The sequence below is a fragment of the Eupeodes corollae genome, chromosome 3, assembly GCF_945859685.1.
Source record: "Eupeodes corollae chromosome 3, idEupCoro1.1, whole genome shotgun sequence".
Lineage (NCBI taxonomy): Eukaryota > Metazoa > Arthropoda > Insecta > Diptera > Syrphidae > Eupeodes > Eupeodes corollae.
In genome coordinates this window covers 68,169,416-68,197,334 of record NC_079149.1, presented here as the reverse complement: position 1 = coordinate 68,197,334, position 27,919 = coordinate 68,169,416, and the positions used below count along the sequence as shown (strand labels likewise).

Below are 27,919 nucleotides of genomic sequence, written 5' to 3'. Positions count from 1 at the left end.
AAACAGTTACATTATTATACAACAAAATAATAATTTATTTTTAATCTTCATCCTCTGCGGAATTTAATAATAGCAATCAATAAAAAATTAAAATGAATAAAAGAGTATGTGCTAAAGTTATTTTTTTTTGTTTGTTTTAATATTTCTCCAGTATTATTATTATTTTTGTTTGCTGATTTGTTTTTCAAACATTTACAGATTTCATTGCATAACCAATAAATAACTGATAACACTATTTTTTTCAAACTATTATCCTGTTTTGTTGATACAGATTACATTTACTATTTTTGAATTTTTTAACTACTAATAAGGTTGGTGTTTTCCTCTATGTTTTGAAATTAGATTTTTCTTTTGTTTTTATGTTTGGGATTGTATTAATGTTATTACTTTTTTTTTGCATTAGATTATATTTATTGTTGTTTTGTTTATTTCTTACTGTTATCTTTTTTTTACATTTAAAGAGCTTGTTGGTTATGTTTTGCGTTATCTAATAGAGAAAGATGATTAGCCCTTCTGTTCTGGATGCCGTAACAGACAGCTAATTTATCAATCGTTTTTGTTTTCTTTTATATTCATAGATACACTATAGATAGTTATTTATTCTAATCTAATTAGTTATATTTCATTTATGTATGTATATATTTTTCTCTCTTATGAGTAACGTACTTTTTTTTTAATTTAACTTCTGTTGATGGTGATAATTGATAAATAAATAAAAGGAAGGAAAAATGGGAGCACAGGATACCAGCTTCACAATGAAGAGGAAAATAGGGACAAAGGCGGAAAGGTGGAAAGAAAAAAATACAAAAATTAAAAGAATCTCTTAGTGATTGGCGTTGGTATATTGCAAATTATAAATCAAAACGAAATAAAACATTTTTTTTATCTAAAACCTCAATTTTACAAAAAAAAAATTAATGTGAAATAGATTAGAAATTAAAAACATTTTCTAAGAAAAAAATAAAAATTAATTCGACATTTTGAATTTGTATAAATAAATTGTGGCGCCACTCGAATGAGGATAGCCTTAGCTTGTTTTCCCAAATATGTAAAAGTGTGTTTGTGTGTGTGTGTGCATAAGCTAGCCCTCTGTCTAGGCAAAAAGACAAACGGCCACAAATGTTAGGCATAAAATCACTATTTTTTGAAAATTCTCTTAATTTTATTAAGTATATAAATAGTATTGTTGAAAAGTGTATTTTATCTCAGCCATGGGTGCTTCAAACAGTCGGCAGCTGTTGCTCGTTTCTTGGGATCAAATTCAAGCATGGGCCGTAGAAAGTCGGCAAACGATTCTGCGTCTTCGCGGGACCATTCGTATTTCTCATTAAGAACATCAACTAAGCCCCATGGCTTAAGACCGGTTATGTTTCGGAGTTCACCTTGGCGATTAAATGTACACTGATGATAGGCACCACGTGCAATAATGTGTACGGGTATTGCACCCAGTAGCTCAATTATATGAGCAATATGATCCTCGTCGCGAGAATAATTCTCACCAGAGTGCGGTTCAAAAAGATAGTCCCCGGTGGCCAGTTCGAATGCCATACAGGCAGTGCTCCATATATCAGCCGATGTATCGTAACCAGCTCCAAGAATGACTTCTAGTGAACGATACTGACGAGTTTGGATGTCTTCTGTAAAACGATGATGCACCCAGCAAGCGTTGCCCAAGTCGGCAATTTTAACATCGAAGTCACAGGGTTCAAGTGCTGGATCCTTCTTAGACTGCACTGGTTGAGTATTTGTGGGAGGCGGTGGAAGATGTGGCCCATTTGTGGTGTTATATGCTTCCGATGGACCTGAGATTAACTGATTGTTGTTCGGTAAGTTAAGCGATGGCGATGTACTATGTTTCTTTTTATCCACAGATTTAGACCGTTTGACGGAAACTTCCTCTGTTCTTTCTGATTTTTCATCTTCTAGAGATTTAGTGTCATCCTTATTGTCTAGGTTTTTATTTTGTTGGATGGAATTATCTGTGGATGAAAAGTTGTAATTGAATGTGAATGTGTGAGTAAAAAGTCATTTCTAAACACTTATTGTCTCAAAAATTAAAACAAATTTAAATGAAGTTGATAAAGTTTGAAATATAAAGCCATGAAATGATAGTAGTCTGTAGCATTCATAGGCTTTTCGTGGAAAACTACAGGTCTTTTTTGAATCAAAGATAATGCCGAAACAACGAATTAAATTTTGTTAGAAGTTATTATTTGTATAAATGACTGGTTATTCTTTAAATTATATATTAAAAAAAAAAAAATTCAATAAAGTATTAAGTTAGTTGTCATTAAGCGTCACCACACGTGATTTTAGAAATATTTTATGTCAAAAACTAAGTTTTAGAAAATACTGTGTTGGTAAATTTATATAAATGAGTTGAAAAAAGCCATTACTATCAAAATGATTTTCTATTTTAGCATATTTAGAGCATTTACAAGGTATACTACTTTTAAAACATACAGTGACACCCACGAATAATCGGGCACAGAAAAGAAAAATTTTAAATGTGTGGAGGGTGTAGAAATTTACCTCTGATTAAATAGAAACCCTAAAGTTTATTTTTTATTAACTCAATCTTATTTAGAATTGATAAACAAAACAATGTAGACTTAAATCTAAAACAACTCTAACAGCCCTATTCTGTATTCATCGGGGGGAATTTTTCTTGAATTTTCACTAATCACTATTCTGCTCTTCATTCGAAGTGATTCTGTGTATGTCGGTAATGCCGATAGTACTGCGCTGTATTCTTTTATTTACGTGAACGCATTTATTCTATACAATTCAGATCCGCATAAGATTTTCCATTTGAGGTCTGGTTTGTTAATTTTTGTTAGCAAAATGTAAGTAAAAACTAATTTAGGTTTTATTATAAATAAAAGATTATTGACATTTTTAGGGGAAGAACGATACACAAGGAACAATTTGAAAAATGATTTCTGTAATGAAATAAAATATAGTAATTGCAAAAAAAATTGCAAAACGACAACCCGAAAATCTCCGAGAATTTTGTAATAGCCTAAGAGACAGACTATACTTCCTAGGACCAAAAAGGAAAGACGTGGCTGAGTTTTGTTTGTTTGCTTTCTTACATTTTTCCTAAGCTCTCTGTTTGAGGATTCTCTTATTCCTCTGTTTACAATTGGAATAAAAAGTCCAATACTGTTCATTGCCAAAAATTACACAGATTAAACAATTGGATTGATTACACTTAATCTTAGAAAAATAAAAACAATTTATCCAACATTTTCAAGATTGATCGCATTCACAAAGCTAGTGGCTACGTTGTCAAGGGATTATGATTGCCTAAATCTAACTACAAAAGTAGTTGAAATTTGCCCTCCGACGTAGTGTAAAATATTCGGCTACAACGTTAGTGGAGAATGATTTTGACGTTTCACAATCAGCTGCTCGGTAAGGACACACGAATTCGAAATGAAATAGCAGAATAGGGCTGTAATATTCCGTCTCACACACATAATCGGACACTTGCTATTGATGCACTCTAGAGTGCTCAGTAACAGTACATTTCCCGTCAAATTTAAATAGGCCGTTCAACAGTTCAGGACATAATTTCACGTTTCAAAACTGAAGGTAGGATCCTTAATGTTAGAAGGAAAGGACAAGGGAAAAAGTTGGATATGTACGAAGAAAAGCTACTTGTTCCGCAAGTGAAGGAAAATCTTTTCTTATCCTCGGAATCTCTAAAGGTGTTTTTAAAGGAGACCAGGAATAAGGAAGTGATCAACGAAACGATCCGAAGAGTACTGCGAAAACAAGATCTTAATGGCCGTGTAGCTCGAAAAAAGCTATTCATAAGTGGCACAAATAAAAAAGAAAGGCTTAAATTTGCTAGTGAACATTTAACTAAGGGTACGTCATTCTGAAGTAAGGTAACATTTCTTGAATGGATGGAAGCAAATTTAACTTGAAAGGATCAGATGGACGAATGATTGTGTGGAGAAAAGCAAATGAAGAATTCTCTCATAAACATACACGGGCAACTGTGAAACATGGCGGTGGGTCGGTCATGGTATGGGGATGTATGTCTTGCCGAGTTGTGGTGTTGGAAACTTACACTTTGAGGAAGATAAAATGGATCAGAAGGGCTACATCGACATTTTACAGCAACATTTGGTGCCAAGTGTCAGTAAGCTTGGAATAAGAGACAATTTCATCTTCTACCAGGATAACGACCCCAAGCATACATCTTACGCAGCAAGGTCGTGGTTGTTGTATAATTGTCCCAAAGTGCTTAAAATGCCTGCGCAGTCCCCTAACCTTAATGCAATTGAGCATATTTGGGATAAATTGGGAAGTCGAGTCGCTCAAAAGAATTTTCGCAACAAAATACTAAATGCAATGTGTCCAGTTATTTGTGAGACATGAAATTATGGAGTTGTTTTAGTTTCCTTGTTTTGAATAGTAATTTAAAATGTTTATATGATAAAATATGTTGTTTAATTTTAACACCCCCAATACATTTTCTTAGAGAAATTGCCCTCCGAAATTTTTTTTTCTATGTCCGATTAGTCGTGGGAGTCACTGTAATTCTTTTTGAAAATTAGGTCTTAAAACAATTTTTCATTCACCATAGTTTTGAAAAACGTTTTGGGCATGAATTTATTTGCTATAGTAACTAATTGTTAATAGAATTAGGGGCCATATGATGGAAAGAAACGTAGTTAGCTTAAATATAACACGAGCTCTGTGACAGTTTATGTAGAGGAAAAACTAGAACATAAGCGCGTTTACGTTCAACATAAATATTTAAATTAGTTTTTAGAAAATGGACCTAAGTGACTTTTTTAATGAATAAATCGATTAAAAGGTTTTTATACATTTTGTATATTCTATTATAACATTACATTACTATATACAGTATTTTGCAGATTTATGATCATACAAAATATAAAAAATTATATAATATGCAGGTGAGCGAAATATGAATATTAACGTTTCTTTTTTTTGTTGCTATTTGGATTCGAATTCATTAAATAAAGAGCATAAAGAATAAAAAGCGTAAAATAATCAGATTCTGAGTTAAGAATAATTAAAAAAAGAAAGAAATGTTTGCTTACTTTTACAATTCTTGTTATTAGTGCCTTCCTTCGGCTTAATAATTGGTGAAGAGGGATTCGACTCATAATTCAAATGCTCTTCATCGTCGACATCATCTTCGTTATCCTTCTCATCATCGGTAACATCTCCATTCAATGTGCTATTGTGATTGACAGCACCATCGCTTTGAATTTGTGACTGGTCTACATCATTGGGACTTACAAGCGTATTATCTTGAACATCACCATTGTTAAGAGATTTATCGTCCGGTTTGGCACCGTCACCCCCACCGCTTTGTTCTAAATAATCCCACTGCTTTTTAAACAGTTCCAACCTCTTTTTTGCCTTCTTCTTCAATTTCTTCTTTTTGTTCTTACTCATTTTGCCCGTTATTGGCGGTTCACGGTACTCCTTCGGGGCTCTGCTTACAAACGAAGGAAACATCTTAAAATTCATGACATACAGCTCGGTAGCTTCGTTGGCTAGCGATCTAATGTATTGCTCATCAACACAGAGTAACACGTTTTCTGGTTTTATATCTGTGTGTATTATTTTACAACAAGAATGCAAGTAATCTAAACCTTCAAGCACCTGTCTAGTGATTGATTTAACATTTTCAATTGGAATTCCACGATAATTTGATTTGCGAATCAGTTTCAAAAGATTATCGCCAAGCACTTCGAAGACCATGCAGAAATGCGTGCCATTCACTCCAGTTATTTTAAAATCGTCTAAAAGCTGTACCGTTTTATCGCGACGTGGATTGGAAGGGTCACTATCGCGCACCGATTTTAATATTTTTATCTCATCTTTGGCTGTTTCGGCAAAGTGTCGAGCTGATTTGACAATTTTAATAGCAACGTATCTTTTTTCTTGTAGATCCCAACATAGCCACACCGTTGAAAAGTGGCCCCATCCGAGTTTGCGCACTACATGATAGCGACCTGAAATATATATAAACAATATTTTATTTAGTTAATTACTAAGACCAGTATATTATTTATACTTAGTTACTAAGACCATTTAATCGCAATTAAAATCATTATTGTCATTTTTTTACATTTTGTTCATAATTTTGAAACAATTGATATAACTTACAAGGTAATATGGTAATTGATTGTCTATCTAATGCAACTTTTGTTTAAAATTATGTGAGGTTGTCCTTACTAACTGACCAAAAATCGTTAATAAACAACAGCTGCAGCTGCTATTTCAGTTAAACAATAATAATAAACCACAGTTAGCCTAATTCACCAAATAAACTTCGAAAACTAATTTAAAAACTTGGTTTATACAATTTTCATTCCTTCCTTACTTACTTACTTAGGGTGGCGCTACAATCCTGTGTGAACAATCCAACAAACTTCTCCTTCTAGCTCGGTACCCAGCTAGATGTCTCCAGTTTCGCGCTCCACTTGTGCGCGCCATCTGAGTCGCGTCCTCCTCTACAGCGCTGTCCTGTGGGTGTGGATTCGAAAACTTTCCGGGCCGGAGCATTGGTTTCCATGCGTTCTACGTGACCCAGTCGTTGTTCCATCTTCTCCTCCACTCCCCTTCGATGCATACGGGACCGTAGATCACTCGAAGAAAGCACAAGGTGCTTTCATCCGCTTTTGTCATAGTCCATGCTTCTGCACCGTATACTAGGACGGGGATGATGAGAGTCTTATATAGCGACACTTTGGTTCTTCGAGGGAGGGCTTTGCCATTCAATTGCTTTCTTAGCTTAAAGAAACAGCGGTTAGCAAGAGTTATTCTTCTCTTGCGGTTAGGAAGAGTTATTCTTGATCTCAGCGCTGGTGTTATTTTCTGCGTTTACAGCGGAGCCTAGGTAGACGAAGTCCTAAACTATCTCAAAGTTGCGTCTGTCGATGGTGACGTTTTGACCAGAAGTCGGTGTTGTAGGTCCTTTCTTGACGACAGCATGTACTTTTTTTCCGTTAAACCCATTTTTGCCGCCTCTGCCTCAATACTCACAAAAGACCCATTGACATCACGCTAATTTCTTCCGATTATGTCAATGTCATCAGCATATGCTAGTAATTGGACAAACTTTTGAAAGATAGTGCCTCTAGTGTTGACGTGTTAGCTCTGCACTATTCTTTCAAGTACGCATTACCTTGTCTAAAACCTTTTTTGTCCATTGGTTCTGTTAAGTTATTTCCAACCTGCACAAACGGAAGAGTTTGGCAGGAATGCCAAAACTAGATTCACATATTGTTGTATATAAATATTCATATATATGAGCAACTGTACTGAATTATTACTTTAAATATCAACTTAATCAAGTTATCAATTGATTTAATATTTTCCTGTTATCAAAATAAAATATTATTCGATTTTCATTTATATTATAATAAAGACGTTTCATAATTGAGTTAAAGGAATCCGCTTTTCATTCAATCCAGAGTTCCAAGACACAACAGTGAAAGATTTCAACAAATTGAATTTAAATGTTCCCGTAAAAAAGTCAGATATTGGTTTTCGATCCTATACTGGTGAGATATTTGCTCCAATAGGAAAGGTTGAAGTACAGGTCCAATATCAAGATACAGTATCGAACGAGGAAATGTATATAGTTCCTTCAAAATACGCACCGCTTATTAGGCAGAGTATGGATACGACATCTTAACATAAATTTACAAACGATCGATCAACCTACACGTACTGTCAAAAACGAAATTTGCACTATCGATTCAGTAACAGAGCTAATGAACAAATATTCCACTATTTTTGAACAAAGAGTGGGATGCATTCCAAATGTTGTTTGTTCACTTAAACTCAAAGAGAAAACCAAACCCATTTACGTAAGAGAACGAGAAGTCCCATTTGCACTGCGTGAGAAAGTTGAAAAAGAACTAGATGAACTCGAAAATGACGGAATAATTTCAAAAGTAAATACAAGCGATTGGGGTTCACCGTTGGTGATAATTCCAAAACCCGATGGTAAGGTGCGACTATGTGTGGATTACAAAGTTGGTGTAAACCCGCAGCTCGAAACAGCTCATTATCCGATTAAACGAATCGATGAAATTTTGAATCAGTTACGAAATTCAAAATATTTTTGTCGTTTGGATTTATACAAGGCATATTTACACGTTTTAGTCGATGAAGAAAGCAAGCAAGTACAAACTATATCAACACACAGAGGCACGTATCGAATGAACCGTTTATCTTTTGGCATTAAAACAGCTCCTAGTGAATTCAATAGAATACTAGACCAAATACTTCAAGGATTAGAAGGTACGTTATCTTATTTTGATGATATTATTATTCATGGTGCAACAGTTACTGAATGCAAAGAACGATTAATTAATTGTTTCGAAAAATTACAAAAGTACGATTTACATGTAAACAAAAATAAATGTGAATTTTTCAAAACAGAAATTCGATATTTAGGCTATGTTATACGTAAAAATGAAATTCTAAAGTCACCAGATAAAGTTCAAGCTATTAAAGATATGTCACGGCCCAAGAATTCAGATGAAGTACGTGCATTTTTGGGTATGATTACTTACTATTCAAAATTCATTCCTGATCTTTCGACAATAACTTTTCCTTTGCGACAATTACTTCAAAAAAATTATAAATTTAAGTGGTCAAAATCGTGCGAATTAGCATTTATTAAACTCAAAGAGGAAATTATGAGCAATCGTGTATTAACTCCTTATGATCCACAGTTACAGTCTACTTTAGCATGTGATGCGAGTCCTGTTGGAATAGCAGCTGTTTTGTCACAGATTGATGAGGGTGTAGAACGACCAATTGCATTTATATCTCGATCACTAACACTATCAGAACAAAATTATAGCCAACTCGACCGCGAAGCACTAGCTATTGTTTTTGCCATTGATAAATTTTACATGTATCTATATGGAAGAGAATTTATTTTGATCACAGATAATAAACCATTAACCAGAATTTTTCATCAACATTCAAAAATCCCAGCAATGACATCATCTAGACTTCTAAGGTATGCTTCGTTCCTTCAAGGATTTAACTACAAAATTCAACATAAAAAAGCAGAGGAACATCTTCATGTAGATTGCTTGTCGCGAAACCTTTCAACCGATTCATTTCAAAAATTTAAATTTTTCCTAGACGACGAAATCAAAGACCTTCAAGACCAAATTATCAATCAAATATCAACCGTGTCGTTAACAGCAACATCTATAGCGAAGGAAACAGAAAAAGATTCAAAATTGTCGAAACTTAAACAGGATTTACTTAAAGGCCAAATAGAAAACCCAGATTATTCTTTACAAGATGGTGTTATTTTTAAAGGAAATCGCGTCGTTATTCCAAACACTCTTCAAGACGAAGTCCTTAAAGAATTGCATCGTACTCATATCGGAATTGTGAAAATGAAACAACTGGCTCGTAAATATTGCTATTGGAATGGAATAGACTCAAGCATAGAAAAACTCGTCAGGTCTTGTGAAAAATGTGCTCTTTGTAAGAATAGTCCTCCTCAGATCACTACTCATCATTGGGATGAACCAAATGCTAATTTCGATAGAGTACATATTGATTACGCTGGATTATTGCAAGGTTATAATTTCTTCGTTCTAATCGATGCAAAATCAAAGTGGCCAGAAATCAAAGTTACAAATTCAGCTCCTACATCAGAGGTAACTATCAAATTTCTTCAAGACATTGTAGCAACACATGGTCTACCAAAAGTTATTGTATCAGATAACGCTTCGATTTTTCAAAGCAATGAATTCAAAGCATACTGTAAGGAAAATGGTATAATGCAAAAATTTATAGCGCCAGGACATCCAGCTACAAACGGGTTAGCCGAACGATATATTAAAACATTAAAATCAAAATTAAACGCGATGTCAGAAGAAGAAGGCTCAATACATAATAAAGTACGTGAAATATTATATCGTTATAGAGCAACACCTTTATCAAATGGTAAAAGTCCAGCACAACAATATCTTGGAAGAGAGATGAGAATCAAATTAGATTGCCTACGTCCTGTTAAATATGAAAAATCTTCCAACGAAAAAGTCAACTCAATTCGAAATTTAAGTGTGGGAGATAGAGTTCAGTCAAGATTTTACTCAAACGGAAAGCCAGCTTGGAAATTTGGAGTTGTTAAGAAAAAGTTTGGTCAACTGCATTATGAAATCGAGCTCGACAATGGATATGTATTAAAACGCCATATAAACCAATTATACAAATCAGAAGTGGTTTTACCAGAAAAGGAAAATACTATTCAAGAAGATCAACCGAAAAGAAGTGATCCAAGTATAGATGAAATACAAATTCAATTTGAGCAAGTTCCAGTAATTCCAGGAAGTTTTGAAGTTCGAAGACAATCAGGAATAGAGACAATGAACATTCCTGAAAATCGAAAACACACAGACATAGAACCAAGCACCATTCCGGTTCCAAATCGAAGAACGAATAGAAACCGACGGCGGCCAGGATATCTTCAAGATTATGAATAAAATAGTGTGGGAGATTGTTGTATATAAATATTCATATATATGAGCAACTGTACTGAATTATTACTTTAAATATCAACTTAATCAAGTTATCAATTGATTTAATATTTTCCTGTTATCAAAATAAAATATTATTCGATTTTCATTTATATTATAATAAAGACGTTTCATAATTGAGTTAAAGGAATCCGCTTTTTATTCAATCCAGAGTTCCAAGACACAACACATATTACGGCAGAGATGATTTTGTAAGCGATGTTAAGTAGAATGATTCCTCTTTTTTCAGAATCGGGCAAACAATGGTGAGGTTCCATTGATCGGGTATGCTTTTTTCCAAATATATCTTACAGAAAAGTTAGTGCATGCTACTAACCAACTTATTTTCAGCTGGTTCAAAGCGCTCGGCTTTGTTAGACTTCAACTTAGATATGGCAATCAACCCAGCACGTCAGAGGCGCGGCTTCTCTGATTACATCTTGCCAATGTTGTCACTGGATTTCGATACATTGTGTTGGCGGCAGAGAACTTCGAGAGAGGTTACTTGTAACTCGGTCGGAGAAGGATTTGGCGATCTCTTGCGATTGTAGCCGTTCGACGTTGTAACTTCTCCCATCATCTCCCTGCTTTGCCTTGGCTCTTGAAACCCGAAGTGCTACCTTGGCATATGGAGGTAGTGGAAAGTCCGGACATCCATGATGCTGGAAGCGTGTCTGGCGTCGATCGCAATATGGTCAATCTGGTTGACGGTAGATTGATCTGGAGAACTCCAAGTTCCTTTGTGGATGTTGAGGTGTGGAAAACGCGTATTGGCTAAAATGAAGTTTCGCCATGCAGCAAAATCTTTGAGTCTGAATCCGTTGTCGGAAGTGTTCTCGTGCAGTTTTTTTCCCGATTATTCCACCAAAGATGTCTTCCCTCCCTATATATCTTTGGTGTTGTTATCCTTCTCTTCTGTGGTTGCGTGCGCGCATTTCAGGCTAATTTTGTCGAATTTAGCCTTGATGCGGATGGTCCTTGTTGATGCACTTATAGCTCAAGACTTGTTGCCTAAGTCTGGCTCCAATGACATAGCAGCGTCCAAATAAGCGCTGTTGGTTTTCTCGGTAGCAGTCACCATCGTAAATATCGCAATTTTGCATCCTCTTTTGGATGGCGGTGATGTCTGCTTTATATCAGTCTAGGGCCTCCGCTAATTCTTCCTAATTTCGTTGTCCTTAATTCTTTTGTGTGGGTTGTCAACAGTAAATCCGTCCGTATACGAGGCTTGGAGGTGCTTCGCAACTAGAATATTTGTACGTGGTCAAGAAGTCACCCCGACGGCCCAACCCCCAACTTGGATGGCCAGATCTTTAGTATAAGTCCAAGGATGGGGAGCCGGATAAACCGCTCCTTATAGAACTATGTTTTGAATAGGTCGTAGAAACCCTATAAGATGTTCACTAAGTAGTTCAACCCTACTGGAACTGTAGACGCCACCGTTGATTCCATCTCGGGAAAACCTTCGCTGCCGTCTGGATAAGGAGAGGTGCCTTAGTGAAAACAGCCCCCCCCTTTCTCGTTTGCTACTCCCAACAACTTTCCACTGCGGTTTGAACCCAATATCCTGTTGAGAAACTAGGCACCCGATGTTCACCACGGGGAGGTGAGAGTAGGAGTTGATAGACAGAGGTGGGTTTTGAGAAAAACCTTTGGACGCTTGTGTTCTCTTGAGTGCACATGTATACCATTTTAACATTCATTCCTACTTCCTCCAATAATTAAATTTTTATTTTAATGGTAATAATAATGCCAACAAAAGTTTAAAGGAACCTAAGTGCGTCTAAATGAAATATGTTATAATAAACCTGTTGTTATTGATAATTAAGATTATATTCTCATCATTTTTATTTATTTCTGTATTTATTTTTTTACTGATAAACATATATCTTTATTCTTTTCTGAATCTTCAAACTATTAAAACCCAGTCAAAGCTTAGTACAATTATTTATATAAATATATATTTTAAGGAAAGGAAAGGAAATTGAGGAATGACATTTCATTTGAATTTTTACAGATTTTCGAGATATTACAGAACGTTTTACATTCTATCGTCAAACTTAAAGGTCGTGAATTGTAATTTCTGAAAGTTTGCAGTTAAGACGTACCTCAAATTGAAAACCTTTGGTACTGCGTCTAATATTAAGATGGTGCAAGAATGGATCTGAATTCGAAGAAATTGGAGAAACCAGTGAAAGAAATTCTGCTGATGGAGGCAATTGACTTTTTCCATGATAGGTCTGCGAAGACTGTGAAACAAACATGAAACAATTTGGAACGAGTTTTTAAGGATTCAGGACTACTCCAGCATGTAAAAGCGAGTGAGTGAGAATCTGCAGTAGTCTTTGGTAGACGTAAGTCAACTAAAAAAATCCCGTGGAGTTGTAAACCAGAATTTGAATCAACCTAATATTAACGTGATCATGAAAGCAAATCTTAAACGTTAAAGAAGCAAAAGCAGAGGACTGTTGTGGAATCGTTCCAATGAGCAATTTCAAATTTGATAGTTTGCTAAAATTGAAGGATTGTACCTCTGGGGTTAACTTTAACAAATAACTCGAATGACTTTCAATGTAATGGGGAATCAAGCAACAGAAATACATTCTGACCATTGACTTTGTTTCTCGTGATGGTACACGTTATGTCACGGTTCAAAATTAGTTTTTTATTTTTAAAAGACAAAGTCAGAAGCATTTCAAAGAATTGTCCCATTCAAAAATTTTGCTGAAGGGCAAGGCTACAAGGAAATTAAGATTTTACACATCGATAATGGAACTCATTTTTGCAACTGTTTCTTAAGTTAGCTGCTGAAAAAAAAACGGAGTTCAACAATGAAGTATATATCAATTATAAGTAGAGTCAATGTTCGGATGAGAAGGATAGACGTTAATTTGGGATTAATGATCATTAACTAAACACTCAAATTAGAATATCAATGTTCCGCTAATCATCCGATCTGATGTACCACATGATCGGCAGACAGTTGTTGCCCATGCTTGTGGGAGATCAGCACATAAATATTGCCCAGCAGTCAACTGGGAATGCTTCAGCCGTCAACGTTATCAATAGTGTGATGTCACTATTACGTTGTTTCGTAAGTGTTCCTTCACCTTTCCTTTTATATTAAATCACATTAATTCTATTAATTTTACTCCCATTCCTACATCCTTCCACCGACGGGTGTAAAATTAATAGAATTAACGTTATTTAGTATAAAATATTGAATAAATACACCCCTGAAGAAGTAAGGAACACTTTCGAAACGTTGCAAAAGAATGAAGTAAGTTTTTTATTTGCATTCCAAAAAAAAGGCCATAAGAGCCAAACAAAATATCTTATATATAAATAAAATAATTGGTCAAATACACATAACACAATCAAAATAATCGAATTTGATCTATGTAAGGTGATAGTCACACACAGCAAATTAGATGTTTTTATTTAAATTGTTTAATCATTTTAAAATTTCACCAAAGCAACAATGAATTGTGACAATTCAATCTGAAATTTTTAACGAATTGAGAATTGAGTAAAAACATCTTGCACAGACGGAAAACTCGGTGATAGTCAAATTGACTATCAAAATTGTTATCTTAGCGGATTCCAGCACGGGCGTTACTCCTTAGAAACTTTTTCTGAGCGAATTCCAAATCTTAGTCATGTGAGTGTTTGGGTATAAGGAAGTAATACATGTACCCAAACATTGCCAGAAAAACTTTGATTGAAAGTCAACATGCTGCGTATTTTTGGGTTACTATTAAAATATGAGAGGTATAATGATACAAGCCCGAGGAAGATAAAAATAAGCTATACGAGACAAAAAAGAAAATTATTTGTTTGTATTCTCGGATCAGTTGAATTTAGTAGGATTGTTGTTAATTGTGAAGCTGATATCACCAATCAAGAATCACACCATAACAAAAAGTTGACGAAAAAGGAGAGTGATGCAAGTTACTCGACATCAATAACAATAATTGAACCACGAAGAAGTTAACGTGCAAAAAAAACTATGCGAATTTGTATGTATGTATAAATATACTTATGAATTCGAACAATAATAAATATGCGTTCCGCTACAAACCTAATAATTTATATCATATAATAAAAAGTAATTTTAGCTTGCAAGTTGAACAAACAATTCAAACTAATTTAAACAAATTTAAGTTTTTTTTCAATAACTCTGTGATACTTAATAGGATAACGCATCTTCAATATGAAAACTTTAATCAAGGGCACTTGACACTTAATTAAATACCATCGGTTGCAATCTGCACCACAAAAGAAAATAACTGCAGACACAAGAAGGTAGAAGTCCATCGCAAACCATATTTATTATTTACTTTTGGTCATCCACTTAATCTCTGGAAATACATGCAACAGCAACGACAACACAAAACTGCAACACGAATTAAATATGATTCTATTTCACGTCTCTTGTTCAGATCACAAATGGATAATAAATGGACTTCGTCGTTTCTTATATTATAGTCGATGGAATGTATGCGCAAGTTGTAAAAAAAAGAAACAATTCAAATCTTTTTGTATCCTCACAAAAACATTAGTAATTCGATAATTGTTGTCAATTCATTGAATACCGTCTCTATAGATTCAAAATAACCAAAAACTACCACACCATTGATTACTGAAATTGGGTCAACGACTTCAATACAGAAAACAGCACGAAGCCAAGATGTACAAACAAACGAACTGGAAAACTCATTTTGTTTGGTAGGTTTGTTCCACCAACAAAAAAAAGAAAAAAAGAACTAAATTAAGCCAATTTTAGCTCCTTACAGACAGGTGGTTGTAAAAGCAAATCTATTCCTGGCCTCTGGAAAATGTAAATCGTTCTGGTGGTGCTAAAGAGACTCATTATTCAACCTGTTGAGAAAAACTCTTTCACAAGATTGACCATTTTCTAGAATTAAATTAAATTAAACAAACAAGTATAAGATAAAAAGAGAGGTATGGCAGCGAAGTTATCGATTTGCTAGGGCATCATTAGGGGGTATTTTTCTTAAATTAACAATTTTTGATATAAAAGGCAGTTGGAATTTTTATTTTATTTTTAAATAAATGAGCAGGTATTCTTGATTTGGATGTTATCAAAATATTATCAAGTAAGTACGGGTGGATAGGTATTCATTGAGTGATGCATTTGAATATTATCACTGATTACTCACATTCAAAACTAATACCTTTTAAAAACTTCCGTATCATATAAGTGGGGATTACCTATGTCATCTTAAGAAAGTATTACATATCTTAAATTAGATTTTGTTTAATTTTAATTGATCCACACTCATTTTACTGGTTCACTCACCGCAATGGAATTTAAGGTAAAGCCTATTGCTTTGAAGAATGCAAAAACATAATTTTGTTTTTTAAATTGAAAAATATATTGCCACTCACCTTGAAATAAATCACCAATGTTAACTGGATGATAACCACCCTTGCAATAGTCCTCCTTAGGTTCTTGTTCGTCATTCTCGCTATTGAGCTCGGATTCATCCGATTCATTTGAGGAGCTCCTTGGAGGATACTGAAAATCTTTGTTGTTGTCGCCGAACTTCTTGTCAAAAGAGCGATTCATCGACTTGTTAGTCAGTGTAGCCATTAGAGTTGAACTTAATTGCTCAAGAGTCGTAGTGCTGGCAGCAGAAGAGCCAGCGCCACTCGATGGAGCCTGCGATCCAGCCATCGATTTATTTTTTTCACCTCCACCAGCATTGTTCTGCAATACTTCTGCTGATACTGGTGGAGATTGTGGGCTGTTAGGGACCGAGCCATCCACTTCGCCGCCGCCATTACCACTATTATTAGAAATTCCCGGTGCACCGGGAGTATTAGATTTGTCGCCGCTAACGATGCCATTTGGTTTTCCCTTCTTCTTGTTGGGCTTATGACGTTTTTTCTTGGCCTGAATGGCCAAAACACGTCTGTTGACGTCAGCCTTTGTATTCATATCCGCCAGGTGATTAGTTTTTCAGTGCTGCTGGGTGTTATTGGTTCTTAGTTCTGTCCCTTAGACGATTTCTGGATTAATTTGATAGAAAATTTTGCCAATAAGATCCAACACCTTTTTCTAGAGACTCCGCCGCAGTGTGGTGTGAAAAAATTGCAGAGAAGAGACGACGAGTCGACGACCAAGAGAATTGACAATAAAATAAATACCAAAAAAATAGATCGACTCCTTTTGTCTCGCTCTCTTTCCAATCTACAATTAATGTGCAAGAGCAAGTTGGCAACACGAACTACGGTGTATATTCTTCTTTATTCCTTTTGCTTCTAAAAAGGATGGAGGAAGAGATTTATAAATTTTTCCAAAGCACTTGGACAAGAAAAGATTTTCTCACAAAATACGAAAATTTTTCTTCATTTTTTGTTTTATTTCGATTTATGGATAGCTGACGACTAGATTTTATGGAAAATTTAAAGTTTAGACATAGTTGAGCAGAGTTTTTGAAAAAGAACTAAGCAGAAAACACAACTTTTTCGACTCGCGACGGGCACACCAAGGTAATAGGAAAATGTGTGTGAATTGTGAACTAGTTTTTAAAACCTTCATGCGTGCGCTGGTTCTATCCATTGTGAATTAATTTGTAGCACATAAAAGACGGATGTACGTTCACAATAGAAAAAGCTTTTTAATACATTTTTGCTAATGATGGAAGATAATTTAAAACTTTAACCGAATTACACCATTAAACCACTTTTTGAAAGGTTTATTTTTGAGAATTGTTTAGACTTCTCTGAAATAAAATAAAAATAACCCTTTTTATGAGCCTAACACCATATAAAAGAAAATAATACAAACAATAAAGACTATATTCGAAATTAATTGCAAAAAATTAAAAGCTGAATTCGTGAATTAATACTAGACGTAATCCCTGACGTAAAAAAGACGTCAAAATATGTCAAAAGGGTGTTACGCGTGAACGCGTTGACGCTTTCATCGCAGTGACAATGTCCCATTATTGGCATGGCAAACTTGTATAACTAAAGTCAACACATTTCGACAGATTGTTTTATTATATGATTTTGTGTGGTGATGATTAGTGAGCAGGACTGTCACGCCCTAGGTTTTGGGTTCAATCCAGGAGTTATTAGTTATTAAAATTTCGAGTTTTGCGAGTCAACACGTTCACATAGATAACTTAACGTTACGTGGACTCACATATATAGTGCCACTGCCAATACATTTTTGAACATAATTGACCGGATTGTATCATTCGCTTTTCAACGTTTTATGACATTAACAGTGTTTTTACGGAGAGATTTAGTGATCTCAGAGAATAAATAGCTAAAATTTCATATTTTTTTCCATAGTGTGCAATATTGAGCTGTAAAAATTAAGTGGGAAAAAACTTGCTTGGTACATTTCTTTCGAACAATTTGAAAGATTATTGAAGAAAGGTAAAGATTGAATATCTTCAAATTTGTTTTAACAGATGATATTGCAAATATAATTACATATATTTATCATATTGTTCGCTAAAAGAAATTAAAAAAAACATAGTTCACATATGTGAACTAATTTTATCTCCAGCTGCGTCCTACCCTTTAGTAAACAAAAGCCTTTTAAAGCGGTGGATATTTAGAACAAACACAAATGTTCTGCAAATTTATATATAAGCAAATATCTTTAGTGAGTGTTTAAACTTTTTACCTCTCGCGAAAAATGTATGAGCTAAGAAAACGCAACATTAAAACCTAGTATTTGATTTGGTATCATAATATGAAATCTATAGTGTAATCTTAAATCAGTTTATTTTTGTTCGTTCGTTGCAGCCAAAATGTCAAGATATAAGTTTAATACAAAGGCTAATGTCAAAATATAGAAACTAGGTCCACCCCCGAAGAGTCGATGCATGCTACGTAAATTTAAAAGACTTGGGTAATTTAATTGAATTTTAACATAATCGAAGCACTTTTGTATTCAGTTCAAAGATAATAATTGTATTGATAAAAATCATCATTTTCTTCCCAGTTTTACAGTAGTGACTTCACTTACACTTTATCACGATTTAAACTTATTTAAGTATTGCATCAGAATATATTTGAATTTATTAATGGCATTTGACATTTTGAGTTTGATGGATCGAAAATTGCAGGTCTTATAGTAATCAGTAATTGTTAATTTTGTAAAAAAGCTTGTTGAGACCTAGAAACAAGAGATGAACGTTTAGAATCAATTATTCTATTTTTAACCAAATATGTCAAATCTTTTTATATAAAATCTAACCTGAAGGTGGTGCTGGAAGTTTTGTATTCAAAAGTTAAGTGAAAAAACTGCAATAGCTTATGTCGCCGTAGCCACTAGATGTTCCCTCACAATAATAGTACTATAGGTTTTATACACAAAAATAAAATGACTTTTAAGGGAAAATTTGAATCCACTAACAGTACATTTCTAGTATGTCGAACATTTTGGGATTAATTGTCTCTTGTAAATTATTAACCAACTTCTGCTACTGTCTTTTTGTTTATAAAATAGTAAAAAATAAAAGATATGAAATAATTCTAGTAATGTCAGTTGGGTAAAATATATGTTTCAAATACACTGTTCAACAAATACCTATCTGAACACTATTCGATGCAACATGTAAAATTTCAAAGTGTAAAAATCCAATACTGAATACTGCATATTTAGATACCGATTCATTTTGGAAGTACATATTTGGATTTCAGAGTTGTTGAATAATCAATTTATTCAGAAGACCCCAATCTGGCTCAAAATAAGACTTAATATCATTCTAATATAAAACCCGAAAACAAAAAACAATTTATTTTTTTGAATTATGTCAAATCAGAGGCCCAACTTTCCTTTGCTGTAGCATGAATTCTGACAAGCTTTTTCATACCTTCCTGATAGTCTACCGTACTATCCATTTAAAAAAAGAGGTAAAAATAGTAGCGTTAGATACGAAAAAGAAAACATTTTTTGAAAGACTTAACGGTGTTAGCTCGCCTTAATATTTTAAATCCCTTACCTTACTGTAAAAAGATCAGAAGGATACTAAAGCTGCAGTAATGGAAAGTCAATTCAAATCAGATGACACTATTTTTTCGATACCAGCTTAATCTCACAGTTTGAGCAGTTAAGATTGTTTTAGCTTCCAGCAGTCCATAAGTTTTATTCTTTCAGTAGAGTAAATAATTCTTCTAACTGAATTGACCATGATTGGTTTTGAAGTTCTTGGCATCACTTAATAAATATCCCAAAACTAAACGAAAATAATTGAGCTTTTGTTTTTACCCACAACCACACGACACACACACCTGTCTGCATTCTGTACAAAATCTTTTCGGAATCGTAATTCCAATTCATGTATAGTGTAGTCTAGTCTAATCTAACCTAGTCCAACAACAAAAAGAAAAAGCCACAAGTGCGTAGTTTACCAACAAGAAGTGTAAATATTTGTTGTACACTATTTTCATGAGACTGAGCAGAGTAAATTTAAAATGTTTTCCATTTTTTAAGAATGCGATAATTTCTTATTTTTGAGTGTGATAAAATTTACTTAAGTGTTTCTTATTCCTTTTATTTTGTATTCTTTCTATTTTACGATTGCTCCAGAGAGAGATAGCTGTATTCTACCGAATAATGACTTCACAACGAATATCCCACAAAAGCATAATAAGAAAAAATATCCCAAAACAAAAACGCGCGAAAAGGTTTCGTTGAGTGCAACCAATCTGATTCGATGGAATTCATTTCATTTCAAAAATTCAATTTTGGAGGGAAAATCGTTGAACAGAGTGGACGTGTGACAGAATATAGCGCGCGAAATATTTCTAGTGACGAATCAAGAATTTTTGAAGAAAAGAGTATCGCACACATTTCACTTTAATAAGATAAAATAATCACTAATAAAAGCAATAATGTCTCAACCATCAGTAGCATCGTTTTTCAATACAAGAAAACGAGCGGCATCGGAATTACATTTATCTAAAACTCGAGTAAGTATCTGAAAGGACGAAAATCACCATTTTCCTTTTGAATTAATCTAGGATGGCGTTGGCGTCCTCCGTTAATATTAAACACTTAAGTGAAAATTATTGACTTTACAAAATTAATGTTAATTTAGGATGTTTCAAGTCAACCCACTCCATCGTCAAAGATCCTCGAAAATGATGACATATCCACCTTGAAGAATGCGATCACCACCCGATCGGGAAGAACCATTAAAAGAATAGGTGTGAATGGCGCGGATACTATGGCAAAGATATCAAAGGTGGAAGCTAGCCTTAAACAACAAAAACTTGTGAAGTTTGTTAAGAAAGGGAACATGTCTCCCAGGAAAAAGGCTCCGACACCACAAAAGCAAAACCAAGATGAAACCACATCGATTCAGGCAGAGCAACCATCATCAACATGGACCGCAAAAACAAACATCACAAACATTGAGCGCGGAATGAAGACACCAGTGAAGCAGATAATCCAGGATACTCATAGGAAGGACCCAACACAACTGAAGTCAATGGTCAAGAAGGAACTTAACTTCGATGAAGTCAAGACCAAAGTCTCACGTCACGAGAAGCTACATGAGTTGAAAGAATCATTAAAACGCATACAAGAATTGGAGAAGACTCGCAAAGCTCAAGAAGAAAGGAACCGACGCCTGCGAGAACGCGGACCATCTACATCGAAGAATCCCAACCAAATTACACTCAAGGAGTTCAAAACAATTGAATTGGAAGTACTGACAAGGTATGTTATCTTTTTTTACTTTTTTTTTGGTTGGCATTTGTCTCGAAATCTGATGGCCTCGAAACACGGTTAGCTTTGTTTTAGAGCAACAGTGGTAGTAACGCTTTGAAATGAGGTCGCTCAGCTGGTAGAGCTAGTTGTGTTTTGTTTGTTTTTTTTTGTCTTCGGTGGTTCAAAATAGTGCACGTATGGCAGTCGAGAATGTTATTTCGCTCAATTGGACACTTTTAAATATTCACAGAGCAGAAGTTTTTTGGATGTTCAGCATTTCTTGGACATGTGTTACTTTTTTAAGGGGGGATTTATTCTTATGCGTTTGTAACTGAAATTGACATTGAAGAAGAGAATAATTTTAGTTTGAAGCTATGGTTGATGTAATAATTGTGGAAATGGTTTTGATTTTAGAGAAATGTTGAAGGAAGACGACTAAGCTTGATAATTTAAATATGTTTGCTATTTTAGTTTAATATTAATTGATTACGTGTGTAATTTTCAACATTATATTTCGGAACGGTAGATATTATTTCTAGATTAGGGATTTAATATTAATATGTGTCTTCCAATTTGAAAACAAACATTTTTTTTCAAAGTTATATTTTGAATAAACTACGTAATTTAAAATCTCTTACATTTAATACAATTTTCTTCCAAATCTGATCTTAAAAGTTTCGACAGTGGAAAGGATGTTGCTTCAGTTTTGCTCAGAAAATATATTATTTGAATTTTAAAAAATTGGAATAACAATAACAATACGGGAAGCTAAACAAAAATAATTTACTGCTTGAAATGTAGATTATATAGTGGAAAATTTATTTGATTCTTTAGGCAACGATCTTTTAATTGGATCAATTACACTTACAAATATTATATACGTGTTGAATTTTCATATACCGTGATGAAAGAAACAAGAGAAACTATCTTCGCTTATAACTTCTATTGCAATAAAAAGTTTATCAGGAAAAGTATACAAAAAAGAAAAAAATATCAATAAACTCTCCATACTTAAGGGACAAAATTAAACCTAATAGAGCCCATACACTTCACAAACTGTGCTCAAACGAATGTATTTTGTTGTTGTAAAAATGTTTGTGCAAACTGCTTGAGTATTGAATGTTTGTGTGGTGTGTACTGAATTTTGCTCAAACCGATGCCAATTTTCATAGAGTTGACATAAATAAACAACAGGAACAATTTTAGCCAAGGCAATAATCAAAGCTGCACATGCTAAATCACTCTTTGCTCCGTGTCCTTAGGTAGGTTAGGTAAGGTTGAGGGGCTGACAGTTGATACCTTTATAGTCACAGTTTAAGATAATTACTCGCAACAACAACACCTGGCTATCAGCCCTGATTTGTTGGCAAGCTTTTAAACTTGAAATTCGCTTAAAGTATTTCACAAGATTTACTCTCTTCTTTGGCGAAATGTTTCGAGTGAGTTCCTCTTTCTAAGCTACCAAGACTTAACAAATGTACTAATTTGTTAACCTTTGGTCTTGGTTTTGTCCATCTAAATATTGATTTTTCTACTGTTGAAGAAACCAATATCCTATGCATATAGGATAAACCACAGCCACCACGATAATCTCGCAAGGAGGCCATCCCATATATGTTCATGAAAATAACCATGGGGCTGCAACATATCCCGTGGTACCATATCTTCAATGGTGTGTTAATTTAGGTCTTTGATGTGGTTCCATCTAGGGAAGATAAACCTAGAAGTGATCGCCCGATTTCATGTGGGACTCAATCCATCGAGCTTTATCTACAATTACATTATTCTTTTATAAAATGATTTTTACTTCCACTCCAGACTTTTTGTCATAATATAAATACAAACTCAATTGTCGATTTGTAATTTACTGATTTTCATGGATTTTTGGTATAATTTTTATCAGTAAGTCTACCTCGGACCCATGAGGCAAGACGACGGTCCCTCGTTATCATCGAACTTAAGATTTTTAATCTTAGGAAGGAAGATAACTCGCTAACAAGCTGAGAATTTCCTCAGTGCAGTTCTCCGTCGCGCCTTTTTTAATTATTATTAATTGCACAGTATCAATCATCATCAAACTTCACTGATTTCTCTTACTTGTTCCCAGGAGCCAAGAAGGTTCCACCTTCCATCGGCCTTAATAGTTATTCTCTTTGAGATTTCCTGTTTTAAATAACAGGTAGGGGTGCTAACTAGCTGAGCTTGGCTTACGTCAAGCATTGACCCTAATCTTGCTAATTCATCGGCTTTCTCGGTGCCTAGTATGCCGCTGTGGCCTGGGACGCAGCAGAGTCTAATGTTGTGATGTGCGCCAAGAACCTTAAGCTCTTGACGGCAGAATGAAACAAGCTTTGATTATACTTCAGTTGAAGCAATCGATATTATTGCCGCTTGGCTATCAATGTAAAAGGTGATATCAGCTCGTGGTAGCGCCATCATTGATACCTTTTTAGCAGCTGTTGTCACTACCAGGACCTCCGCTTGGAAGACGCTACTGTAGTTTGGAAGCATAAGCGATGCGGTTAACTTGAGAGCTTCAGAATAGAAGCCTGCCCCTACACCAATGTCCATTTTACAGCCATCAGTATAGATACCTATTAACGACTCACTGGGGTATGGTATATTATATATCCATTCCTCTCTGCTTGGGATGGCAGCCTGGAATGGTTTATGAAAATCAAGTTCGGGTATTTTATAGTCTGTTGTAGTAGTATGACCCATAACTTTATGTAGGATCTGGGCATGTCCTATGGAACTGTTTATCCAGACTTTAGTTTGACTAAGTCGCAGGGCACTTTTGGCCTCAGATTCTTGAACAAGGAGGTAGGTAGGTCTGATTAAGATGAAAAACGTCACGCAACTAATATCTCTCAAACATGTTTGTGTAGTGTGTGGCGAAACTATGTTAACTCAAACACACGTTTGAACAAACGTGTTTGCGTAGTGTATGGGCCCTATAAAGAATGTTTTGTAATAAAGTTATTTAATGTCCAAAATTGTTGTTGATCTCTTAATACATGGGCGTTACTAAAGCACCTTGAAAAGAGTGGAATATAATACATTTGTTATATTTGTTAAACAAAAGATGTCCTTTTTATTTTTGGCTCTGGAACTTCTTTTAAGTTCACCCTAAATATATTCCACTATTTTAAAATCAAATGGGTGGACCTTCTATATAATATATAGATATATTGTCTTGCGTAAACTCTCATTTAATTGACATTTCCTTTTGAGCAAAAGGCATCATTTCAGTAATGAATTTAGTTCACAGGGTAGTATCCGTGACCATGGGTCGTGTTGTGACGGAAAGTGCGTAGGACTGTCATTCGAGAGGTATTGGGTTCGATCCCTGCCTGTGTCATCTTAAGTTTTTGTTTGCAAGGTACTGCCTCTTGCGATATTGATAAATTTGCCAAGAGTTCATAAACTGTAAACATTAATCGCAATTAGAAATGGTTGTAAGTCACTTAATCGTAATTAGAAATGGTTGTAAGTCACTATTGCCTGATTCTCAACGGACTGTTGCCCTATCTAATTTATTTAGTTGAGAGGACATATTTGTCCTTTAATTTTAAAAACTAAGCCAGAAGAAGACAAACAAAACAAGCGAAAAAGAATAATGCTTCCACCAAAAGCGTTAACTTTCTCCTCAGTTAACTTTTAAAAAAAAAAAAAAAACAAAGATTAATTTGTTAAGATATGATGGAAAAAATCATGTAATAGAAAATCACTCTTTTTATTTTTGTCCATTACTTGACAGAAAGTTGTTTTGTGTCTTTAAACTCAAAATATTACTCTCAACTATTAAACATAAACTGAAGAAGAATGTCACCATCTAGGTTATACCTAATAATTTCTTACGTAAAAACATAGAAGTCGCACAACCTTCCTTTCAAATTTTTGAACTTATTTTAATTTTGACTATTCGCAGGATATTATGATGATAAGGAAGGTTAGTAGTCTCCCAAAACCATCCTGATTTTTGAGAGAATTTCAGAATGTGACAAAGAGAGACGTCGTCATAGAAAAAGTATTTAATAGTTTTGTCTTTCTTCTTTAGGCTAGGCTCGGATATTCCCATAGATAGCTAAGTTTAGAATCTTCCCTTTCATCGACTTTACACCCTCTACATAAATCAGATGAGCTGATACCCATTATGTTCATGTTAGTGGCCTGTTAGGGTACATAAGGGAATAGTTTATATCAAATCTAAAAAAATGTGTTTTCATTTCTTTAAGAACAAGCGTGATTGGCCCTGACAAAACTGAGTATAGAGGTTTCTCATACCTTGAAGGTGTTCACGTTTGAATCTTTCCAGAAGAATTATTTTGTAGTATTATTAGATTTACAGCATTAGCCTTCCAGTAGATTTCCAAGCAAATTTAAGTGAGTGTCATCTATTTTTCTAATTTTTGTTTTATTAAAAGTTAATAAAAGGTATATTTTGTATGTTTAAGAAATATATTCATCAAAGATGGTGTTTATTTAGCTAATGATAACTCAGGTGATACAACTAGAGTACAAAAATTATTAACAATTATTTAGCTTGCTTTAGATCCTAAAATTGTTGAATTTTGATAGTTTTACAAGCATTGGCTATGTTTAGCAATCTACCTTGTGTAATGGTTTAATATTAATTTGCTTTTTTTTTTGTGTTTACAGCCCTGCTAAAGGTTTCAAAACTCCCACAAAAGTAGTCCCCCCGACACCAGATAAAAATGAGTTGATGTCACCGAAGCACACGCCTGTGTCAAAACGTGTGCTCTTCAGTCCGTCAAAAGATGGAAGTCCAGCTAAAATTGTAGTACCCCCAGCATATCAAAAGTTCATGCATTTGGTGGAAACTTCCAAATCGGCCTTGCATCTACCGTTTAAATATCGTCAGCTCATTGAAACGTTTAAGTGTCTGGATTCGGTTTGTGCAATGTTTTTTAACCGCAAAGAAGTTATTACACTTAAAAAACTCAAACCGGCTGTTCAACGTATGCTGCGTAGAAACTTCACCGAGACTCATTTGGCTCAAATCAAGCACATATATCCGGAGGCGTTTGTTTTCACTCAGATGAAAATGCGGAACTACGGATCAGCTTCGAAACAGGATTACTTTCAATTAGTAGTAACACCGAATGTCGAAGGTGTACCACACAACAAAATGATACAAATTGATGAGGATAATGTTCTTGAGTCAGCTCTTTCTAACGCAATGAATCCACATGTTATGACCGAGCGCCTTCAAAAATTTCAAGGACTTTTACTAGAGCGCACTAAACACGAGCATGAGAAGTTTTTACAAAGCTTAGATCCACCAATTGTTTTGGACAAACATAAGCTAACACGTTGGCATCCATCTTTCGATCTAGAAGAGTGTCCAGATATTGAATTGGGTAACTTACCTCAACCGCCAAATGTTGAAAAATATTCCTCGGCGAAAGACATTCTTTCGACTGCAAGAAATCTATTCAACTGTGCCACTCCAATGGAACGGGCAATGGAACGTTTTGATTCAAAAACCGTCGAGGAAAAGAATGAATTAATGCATCCAACAAACCGCGTTCAACCAACCGAAACCGAATTAGCTGCTAACAAGGAACTAGACAATTTGCTTAAAGGTGTACCTAAATCATTACTCGAAAAAATACGGGCAAAACAAGCAGCAAAGGCTCTAGATGCCATGACGCGGAGACCATCACAGGATGAAGAGGCTACAATGTATAGCCGGCTGCCGGAACTCGCTCGTCACCTTCGTAATGTTTTCATCACCGAAAAGAAAGGCGTACTCACTCTGGAAATAGTCATTAAAAAAATACAAAACAGTTTCAGGACATCGCTTACGTGCAAGGACATCGAAAATCATCTGCAATTGATATCAAAGGTATGCCCGCAATGGATTGGATTTCACGAAGTGCGAAAAACCATGTATTTGAAAATTTCCAAGGATATGGACATGGGAAAAGTCATTGAAAAACTAGAGACAGTGGCCAACGAGAAGACCAAATGATGCATCATTTAATTTTGCCCAAAAAGGCTTAGTTTATTTCATATTAAGTTTTAAGAAAGTTATACCTCATAATTAAATCATTTTTTGTATTCTATACCAAACTCTTAAATGCCCTTCATTCATTTATAGAACAATTAATTTATACCATCATTTTCATTTAAATATTGTTTATGTTTGAAATTCGTTCATTTCATAATTTGTTGTCTTATAATGTGTTAGATTCTAGTTTATGAATGTTTCAGCAGTTTACTTTGACATAATTAAAATAAAATTGAAATGTATTGTACTTTTATATTTTCTTTAAAAATAAACATTGAACATTATTCGCTTTTTTTTAATTTCAAACTTGTAAAAAATAGTCATCCTGAATGTATTTCAATCAATTCTAAGTGATGACAAAAATGCTCCTTTATTTTTGAAGTTTGTTTTACCTTTTATTTTCAAACGAAAGACATCTCGGCAGTCAACTGGAAAATTAACATACGCTATTATATAAAATATTAATTTTTTATTAAACCTAGAATTGATAGAGGTCGTTTGAAGAATTAAAAAAAAAATTAGTCAATTCGCTATCTATCTACAGCTGCCAAGGTTTTGTTAACTGCTAGGTAAGGTTTACCCTCAAAGCATAAGAAAAAACACATGTCTAAAAAACATCCT

General features: G+C 34.5%; 2 protein-coding genes across 6 annotated transcripts; one reads left to right on the top strand and one right to left on the bottom strand.

Annotated features, from left to right (window-relative positions):
• Positions 1-6: 6 nt before the first annotated feature.
• LOC129952184 (SRSF protein kinase 3) lies at positions 7-17,097 on the bottom strand. Of its 2 annotated transcripts, XM_056064649.1 has the most exons (4): positions 16,913-17,097; positions 15,969-16,844; positions 5,085-6,008; positions 7-1,979 (listed from the first exon to the last, which is right to left on the bottom strand). In XM_056064649.1, exons 2-4 carry the CDS (start codon positions 16,519-16,521, stop codon positions 1,201-1,203), a joined length of 2,256 nt encoding a protein of 751 aa, XP_055920624.1. In that variant the 5' UTR covers positions 16,522-16,844; positions 16,913-17,097; the 3' UTR covers positions 7-1,200. The 2 variants fall into 2 exon arrangements, with proteins under 2 accessions (XP_055920624.1, XP_055920623.1); XM_056064648.1 differs by having other exon boundaries at positions 15,969-17,097.
• A 2,749-nt stretch (positions 17,098-19,846) lies between these two features.
• Positions 19,847-27,582, top strand: LOC129952185 (DNA replication factor Cdt1). Of its 4 annotated transcripts, none has more exons than XM_056064653.1 (4): positions 19,847-19,945; positions 20,137-20,519; positions 20,648-21,270; positions 25,924-27,582. In XM_056064653.1, the coding sequence occupies exons 2-4, from the start codon at positions 20,442-20,444 to the stop codon at positions 27,257-27,259; spliced, it is 2,037 nt and encodes a 678-aa protein (XP_055920628.1). In that variant the 5' UTR covers positions 19,847-19,945; positions 20,137-20,441; the 3' UTR covers positions 27,260-27,582. The 4 variants fall into 4 exon arrangements, with proteins under 4 accessions (XP_055920628.1, XP_055920627.1, XP_055920625.1 ...); XM_056064652.1 differs by having other exon boundaries at positions 19,862-19,969; XM_056064651.1 differs by having other exon boundaries at positions 19,875-20,010.
• Positions 27,583-27,919: the final 337 nt, after the last annotated feature.

What these genes read in the sequence shown, in the direction of transcription:
- LOC129952184 (XM_056064648.1), bottom strand. Translation starts at nt 16,521, where the DNA reads ATGAATACAAAGGCTGACGTCAACAGACGTGTTTTGGCCATTCAGGCC. An exon ending in CATTGGTGATTTATTTCAAG is followed by an intron (nt 6,009 to 15,968) that starts GTGAGTGGCAAT and finishes TATATATTTCAG; the next exon opens with GTCGCTATCATGTAGTGCGC. An exon ending in TAATAACAAGAATTGTAAAA is followed by an intron (nt 1,980 to 5,084) that starts GTAAGCAAACAT and finishes TTTCATCCACAG; the next exon opens with ATAATTCCATCCAACAAAAT.
- LOC129952185 (XM_056064653.1), top strand. Translation starts at nt 20,442, where the DNA reads ATGTCTCAACCATCAGTAGCATCGTTTTTCAATACAAGAAAACGAGCG. An exon ending in TACATTTATCTAAAACTCGA is followed by an intron (nt 20,520 to 20,647) that starts GTAAGTATCTGA and finishes ATGTTAATTTAG; the next exon opens with GATGTTTCAAGTCAACCCAC. An exon ending in GAATTGGAAGTACTGACAAG is followed by an intron (nt 21,271 to 25,923) that starts GTATGTTATCTT and finishes TTGTGTTTACAG; the next exon opens with CCCTGCTAAAGGTTTCAAAA.